This window comes from Mya arenaria, chromosome 13, assembly GCF_026914265.1.
Source record: "Mya arenaria isolate MELC-2E11 chromosome 13, ASM2691426v1".
NCBI classification, from domain to species: Eukaryota; Metazoa; Mollusca; class Bivalvia; order Myida; family Myidae; genus Mya; species Mya arenaria.
In genome coordinates this window covers 2,925,587-2,933,296 of record NC_069134.1, presented here as the reverse complement: position 1 = coordinate 2,933,296, position 7,710 = coordinate 2,925,587, and the positions used below count along the sequence as shown (strand labels likewise).

At 39.9% G+C, this 7,710-nt stretch overlaps 2 protein-coding genes across 2 annotated transcripts; one reads left to right on the top strand and one right to left on the bottom strand.

Annotated features, from left to right (window-relative positions):
- The first annotated feature begins 1,543 nt into the window (after positions 1 to 1,543).
- On the top strand, positions 1,544 to 2,940 carry LOC128213257 (rho-related GTP-binding protein RhoJ-like). The gene is made up of 2 exons (XM_052918841.1): positions 1,544 to 1,840; positions 2,017 to 2,940. Exons 1-2 carry the CDS (start codon positions 1,699 to 1,701, stop codon positions 2,448 to 2,450), a joined length of 576 nt encoding a protein of 191 aa, XP_052774801.1. The 5' UTR covers positions 1,544 to 1,698; the 3' UTR covers positions 2,451 to 2,940.
- Positions 2,941 to 4,333: 1,393 nt separating this feature from the next.
- Positions 4,334 to 7,708, bottom strand: LOC128213254 (TLC domain-containing protein 4-A-like). The gene is made up of 5 exons (XM_052918838.1): positions 7,216 to 7,708; positions 6,749 to 6,924; positions 6,301 to 6,550; positions 5,163 to 5,236; positions 4,334 to 4,998 (listed from the first exon to the last, which is right to left on the bottom strand). The coding sequence occupies exons 1-5, from the start codon at positions 7,216 to 7,218 to the stop codon at positions 4,692 to 4,694; spliced, it is 810 nt and encodes a 269-aa protein (XP_052774798.1). The 5' UTR covers positions 7,219 to 7,708; the 3' UTR covers positions 4,334 to 4,691.
- Positions 7,709 to 7,710: the final 2 nt, after the last annotated feature.

Sequence of the window (7,710 nt, the reverse complement as noted above, 5' to 3'; positions counted from 1 at the left end):
AAGGCGATCTAGCGTCACAGTGTGCAGTTAGCGGCCTGGCGGCCTAGTGGCCTAAAAAAATCTATGTAAAAGCTTATTTGATGCGTTTGTTTTACAATTCACATTCTGAAGCGATTATCAGCAATCTTCCAAAAGGCGACCTAGCAGTCCATCGACCTAGCGGTGTGAAATTAGCGGCCTAGCGGCCTAACATTGTTTCTGTTTCAAATCATTTTTTATTCGTTTTCTTGGAAAACAATAAAAAAAAATATGGGGAGTTTTATTCACAAATTAACATCCTGTAGTGATTATCAGCCATCTCCCTAAAAGTCGATATAGCAGTCCAGCGGCATGGCGGCCAAGCGGCGTGAAGTTATCGGCCGCTGGCGCTCTAGCAGCGTGAAGTAAGCGGCCTAAAATTATTTACTTCGATGCATTTTTGATGCGTTTTCTTAGGAAACAATAATAAGTTTATGGGGTTTTTATTTAAAAATTAACATCCTGCTGATAATCGATACAGGATATTAAGCTGTTCATAAAAACAACAACATAAAATTATTTTCCACGAAAACGCATCAGAATTGCTTGGGAGTAGAAAATAATGTTAGGCCGCTAGGCCAGTGTCCAAAATACTAGATAGACTTATTGTAAAATGTTGATTATCGCTTCTTGATGTTTATTTGTGAATAACAAACACTAATTTAATATTGTTTTGGAAGAAAAAATGCTTTGAAATAGACAACAATTTTAGACCGCTAGATCGACTCTTTACAAGATGTTCTGATGCTTTGCATTACACGATAAATTTTAGGCCGCCACAACGCCAAGCCGCCGCTAGACCGTCAGGCCGCTAACTTCACGCCATCAGGCCGCTAGGCCGCTAACTCTACGTACATCCTTCTATTTCTGTTGAGATTTGATTTAAGAAACATTAGTACATGTATTCGATTTACTTTTTGTTCCAAATTGCTATATTGGCCAATGAAATTATTTCGTCAAAGTATTTTTCATGATGAAACCTCTTTCACTTCAAGAGTGTTAATGTTAATATGATGTATATTTGAGGTAAGTTAATCGTATTTAACACTTTAAGACCCCCGAGTGACCAGCATATTCACCCCGTGTTTCAGAATTGATTCCGGACATTTTCATAAATACATGTTTATACGGCCGTATTCAATATGTATCTTAGATTGGTTTCATCCTTAGATTGGTCGTTTTGTTCTTAGATTGGTCCTCAATTCTACCAGATTCTAAGATTTGGACTTAGTAAGTTCAAGAATCTGAGATTTCAACTAAGATCGTTTGACGAAGTTAAGGAAGTGTTTACCTTCCTTAAATATTTCATAACATAATAAGATCACGGTATTTTACGGGGATTTTGGTTGACCAAGAAAAAGTAATGTACGGAATGCGAAACATGGTCAGAAAGTCATACAGTGTACTAGACGGTCGTATGGCAATTTAACCAAACGGCTTCTTAGAGGGGGTATTTTCTTTTCACTGGAGTCATCTGTCAGATATCTCGCCAATGATAGCAGTTCTTTTGTCTCTGGCCAACGGAGCTCGGTCTAGGGTATAAAATCTCACTGACTGCCAAACATATTCACTCTCAATCGAGACTTCGCCAAAGCAGTTTGAACGAAAGCAAACACCGTCAACGAACGGAGCGTTTATTCTCATTCATATTCAAGGATTCCCTCAGATTCCAGCATCACCATGGTATTAAAGGAGGAGAAACCGGTTCACGTGACGCTGATTGGTGACGCTATGATCGGAAAGAGCACGCTCGTGCAAGCGTTCATGAGCCAGCATCTTCCACAGACGTCATACGTCGCCACCGTCATAGACACGTATGAAGGTAGGTGTTCCGTTTGAGATAAGACTAGAGCAAATATTCGCTTTGTTATATCATTTTAAATCACTGCCTAAAGTATTTATTAGATTTACTGTCTTACATTGTATTTCTATCTGTACATAATAATTAAAATTATTAAAGACTAGTTCATAAAATTATGTTATATGTACCATTAACAGGATGTCTGGATGTGGACGGACAGAAACACAACCTGAGTATCCTGGACAACGCTGGGCAGCACGACTACGGGAACATGCGCTCGTGCTCCTACAAGGAATCCGAGGTGCTCGTGCTCTGTTACTCCGTCGCCGACCGCAACTCGCTCGAGAGCATCCAGGATTTCTGGGTACCAGAAGTCAACAACTGCACGCGCAGGCGCAAGCCTATTATATTGGTCGCCACTCAGACGGATCTGAGAAAAGACATTGACACTGATAAGGTGACCACGGCGGAGGGCGAGCGGATCGCTAAGCAGATCGGTGCGGACTGTTTCCTGGAGTGTTCGGCCTTCCAGCAAGAAACTGTAAACCATGTGTTTGAAGTGTTAACTACATCGGGACTTAAATACAGGAAAAAGCGTAATAACTTTGTGAAGAAAATGTTCGGCAAATGAGATCTTGACGTATACCGCTCATCCAGAGCGCGGTAAACCGAAATATATCTTTGTAAGTCGTGCCGTGCCAGGGTATGGACACGAGCACAGACGACTCCCTTTAACCTGGGCGACCTCCATGAGACGGAAGGGGCGGCCCGGTTGCTAAAGGGCAGAGGCGGTGAAGGAGGAGGAGGAGGAGGAGAGATACGACACGTGGCTACTGACACGCCACCGAAACTGTACACAGCCACACTTTCAACGACCACTATCGTGGTTTTATATAAGGAATTGGCCTTGATAATGTACTCATCTACCAACGCTTGGTTTTTTAACCATTAGACTTTGTAACATTGTTTTAAACTATGTTATCTCTCTGCGTTATAAGTGTTATTTTATTATAATATACATGTACATGTAATCTTATTTTGTTCATTTATTTGGTCTTAGTTGACACTGTATAAATTTAAGTAATAAAAAAATGCCAATAAAACCATATTTCTTGTCATTTTCAAAAGGCGATTGTTCATTTACTTCTTTTAACCATTCGACATTAGTCTTTAGTTTACAGGTTATACATAAATAGACCGTACAATGTTTTGTTTTGCGTTTAGAAAAGTTCGTAGTCGTGATCAATTTGGAAAAAACAATCCTCTTTCAAGAAGACCGAAACGCTGTCAGTGCATGGCTAGCAGATCCTAGTTATTCTATAACTTTCAATAGATTAAACCTGTGTATATGTGGTCAGTTTATACTGTATATAGAATCAGCGTTTCAGTTGACAAAGTAAGCGAACTATGGGATAGTATGGTTCTATACAATAAAACCACGTTCAGTCTATCTAACTATAGATGAACTTTATATCATCAAAGACTCTTTTTTCCACATCAAGATTTGCGTTGAACAAACGTCTATCAGTAACCTGCCAACACTCAATGTATATATATATATACAAGTATTCACGTCATAAAACGATACCGGTCAACTCAATAATTGCTTTGTGTATAAATAATTTAAATTCTACTTTTAAAATAAAACAATAGTTGAACGATAAAAGATTCTACCACCGGCGGTCTATCGTGTTACCAATATGACAACCTGATACCGCGATTACTTTCTAATTAAATGTTCTAAAACAAAAGGCCTGTCAATGGCAAACCGGAACAATGGGTCGGCTATGACCGGACTGCCTTCCCCGCTCAGCGAGAGGTCGGCAGCCCGCCAAATGGACTGTCTCTGCACCAGACTGGCGCGCGTTCCTGTTCGGCTTGTTCCGGCCTGTATATTAAATGGCCATATTGTAATGCAGGGCGCATATTGTGCATTCAGAACAGCTCATTAATGTGAATAGTCTGGATTAAGCATTTGACTTATGATCTCCAGCCCCTGCCGTTGCCCATCCGATTGTTCCCTTCAATTTGTTTCCATGTCATATTTGCGGAACGCTCATTGAGATCAGTGACCGTTTTTTTAACAATATTGTTTGAAAGAGCAGAATTCGTAAACACGATGTTCTTATATTTTGAAGAATCTCTTCCATTATTGAGGACTAAAAAGGGACTTGAAAGTGCATAATGGATTGGTACGGTAACAACCAATTTTCAGCACAAGGCAACAAACGAAAAAACATGTTTGATTACAAATGGAGAATTTTCTTATCATATTTTGACAACTAAGGCTATGACTGAAAGGTCAAACTAATGGAAATTGACATTGATAAACTTGATATAGCTGTTGTTTTGTCCAGGACAGTGGTATCAGGTTCTTAAATAGTTTTGTAGTGTTCGATTCCTATGTATTATGTTTGAACCCGACACATACAGGGTATTTTCAGTCCTTGAAAATTTCCATTTAAATGTTCAAAAATAGAATATTCCGTAATAAGCGATATTGTTTTGAACGGGTTTGGTTTCAAACATTTTCATTTAAGACAGTAATTAATGAGTTAATAGTAAACTTGTTGACGTATTTAAGACATTTGATCGGAGGTTCTAATATTACAGGGGAGTTTGAATCGTAATTTGCTACTATGACTGTTTTTTTAAATATGTACATGTATAAGAACTATTTAAACATATAATTGCTACATTTTCAAATTGATAAATGTAAGTACACGTCTAAGTAAAAGTGCATTGAAATGAACACGCAAACATAATGCACCAAAGAAACCGACACACTCGATCAGTTGCTGGTCCATAATAGCACCACCAGTAAATCATAGTTTTGTAACAGAATGAAACATTCTTAAATACTAGTAGTATTTTAGACAGTTTTCCGTTCCATGTCTTTGATCGGGGTTTTGAGAGTCCGTATGGCCTTGACGAAGCCCCGGCACATCTTGTAGAACCAGAACGTGTTGAGAACATCCAGGACGAACGTGGGCACGAACATGATTGCCCGGATATGGCCGAGCCGTGTCACCGCCTCACTCCCGGCCACCTGCCACACCTGGAACCAGTACACCGGCATGGCGCACATCCGGAACAAGAAGAACGTCGCCACCATGAGAAAGCCATTCAGCACCACCAACGGACGTGACCGCGAGTACTCCAGCTTGTCAAAATACCACCTCAAAACACGTGAAAGAAATAGAGGAACATTGTAATATGCAGAACAATGGATAAGTTTAAAGCATTTTAGGTTAGCTGTAATAAAGATTTACAGAGAAATGATTCAACATAACGTTCAAAATATAAAGTACTAGGTCATATTTGAGAGGGTTTTGTCTAGTACCTTTGGTTCACTGTTGGGGTGGAAGCCTCTGCGATCAGGCGTAGCATCCCGAAATAGCAAAGTACCCCATAAGCCTGCAATACATTTGGATAACGTGAAGATGACTTACATGATGCAAATTTTGAATATTGTGAGCTGTCACAGTAACGTGAAAAATGTCCCCGATTGGGCCTTGTTGGGCGGATAGCTATTGTAAGAGCGCAATAGATGTTTGTAAAGCATAATACATGTATGCCTCCCCTATGAGTAAGTATTTCACATTTAATGTCCGTCGAGTGATTTAAGGGTATGGTCAAAACCATACAGATTTGAGGACAGTAGGATTAATTTGTGACCAGTTCTATATATTGTAATAGGAGTTGATGAATTACAGTTTCCAGTAAAACAACTGTGAAATCACCTGACGGTGGTGAATTAGTTAAATGGATAATAAAATAAGGCAAGCAAACATTTTAGTTATAAATCATTTTTAAATACCTGTATTGAAGGATGACCATAGCGGTGGTCATTGTTATTATTTTATTTGTTACATTATTGGCGAAAAGGATAAAATAATCTGGTGGCCTTGACCTTTGATCTGTTGATCTAACAAATCAATACATAACTACAGATAAGGACCAACCTCTCCAACAACGTCGAGGACCATAGCTACCGTAGCTATCAATTGATCAAACTTTTTGTGTTCAAGGTCACCGCGAGTGTGACCTTTGACCTACTGACCTCTAAATCAAAACGGCCATCTACTGGTCACGACCAACCTCCGTAACAAGTTTAAGCATGGGATGGCCAAGCACACTCTAGTTATCAGTCGGACACACTTTTTGTATTCCGGGTCAACACGTTGACCTACTGACCGAAATCAATAGGGGTCATCTGTTGGTCATGACCAACCTCCGAAAAAAAACATTATGATGAAGTGTACTGGCAAGATTTGGTCTGCGGACAGACCGATCGACTGACCGACATTTGCAAAGCAATATACCGGGAGGGGGCATTATAACTGAACTCAGTGATATCGGCAAGGATACAACATAGTAAGTCACCATAATCATACTACTTTGAAAACTAAAGAAGTTCATTGTATCATTGCTTCTACACGAACTTTGAGCGATAGGTTTCATCGTTGCCAGTGACTTACAGAAATAAAGTAGTATGCATAGATTGTGGCAGCGTGGTGAAACAGGTAGCCGGCCATCTCGCCGCGGCTCACACGGCACCAGGCGACCATGCAGGCGAGATCAGCTGCCATGTAGCCAACCACTACTGCGCATGCGAGGCGCGCAGCAAAAGTGTCGTGCCAGACGCGGTCCTCGTGCATCCCGGCGTCCCAGAGTAGCGTGTAGGAGGACAGGGCGATGGAAACCAGGGCGTTCACATTTGAGATAAACCTGTGCGTTATGAACCTCTGCGTTATTTTATAGTTATGAACATAAAAATGATACTATATAAATACAATGATAAGCAATTTTGTGTTGTTGTTTTTTTGTATTATAATGTTTCCATATTGGTTGACGAATACGAATATTCTAGTTCAAGGTGTTCTTTGTGTCTAAGACAATCGTTATTAAACATGCCAGAATCAGTACCTATCGTCCCACTCTGCTCGGACGTGTCTCGGGAGGCGGGTGTATGCTGGCGACAAACAGGCGGACACGCTGGGACTCACAAACCGAAATAAGAGGATATTGAGCAGGAAGCTGGCCACGCCACCGGCCAGCAGGTAGCTTGGGTCGTACTGTAACTCCTGCGCTCGATACCGCTCCTGTGGCGGAAGGTAATGTAGAAATATGAGCAATGAAGGCTTACCTAAACACCAAGTTTCCGACCAATTAGCATGTGCATGTCCCATTTTCTGATATCTGTATATCTGATGAACGACTTTTACTGCATATTTTCTCCAAAAACAACAAGAACAAAACACGTTCCAACCGTGCATGAGACATAATATTGCAACTAATATTTTAAATTAACCAATAGGACGTTTACGCATTTCGTATCGCTAACTAAAAATACCATATTTATTGTAATAGAGGGTTTTACAAAAACAACTTACCATGGCTTTATAGAAATACAAACTGCATTAGCTTCCGAGTTTTGGGTTGTCAGTTTTAAAATGCGAACGTTAAAACATTTGTTTACACACCGAAATAATACCTGTATTGACATTGTTATGATTACTAAATGTAATCGTAATCGAACGTACACTTGCACTTATTTCTTTTATCACTGATGAAATGGCTGTGTAAAGTTGAAAGTTATATACATGTACGATATCAAGACTAGTGACATCTGCGCCTCATCCCAGTCCAGGGATGAGAGTTTATCGTACTGTATGTACAACCTCAGTATTGTGATCCATCTAGTTGACCCTTCCTTCCGTCCTTCGTGATTAGTTTAATGTTCAAATCTAACAATATGAAATGCTTCAAGATTTCGCGTAACAACTTTCAATCAAGCATTGCTATAAGTTTTTAACGTAACTTTGTATGTTTGTGTTTTGAAACGCCCATTACGAGATAACTCACTTTTATTTTTACGATAAAACTAT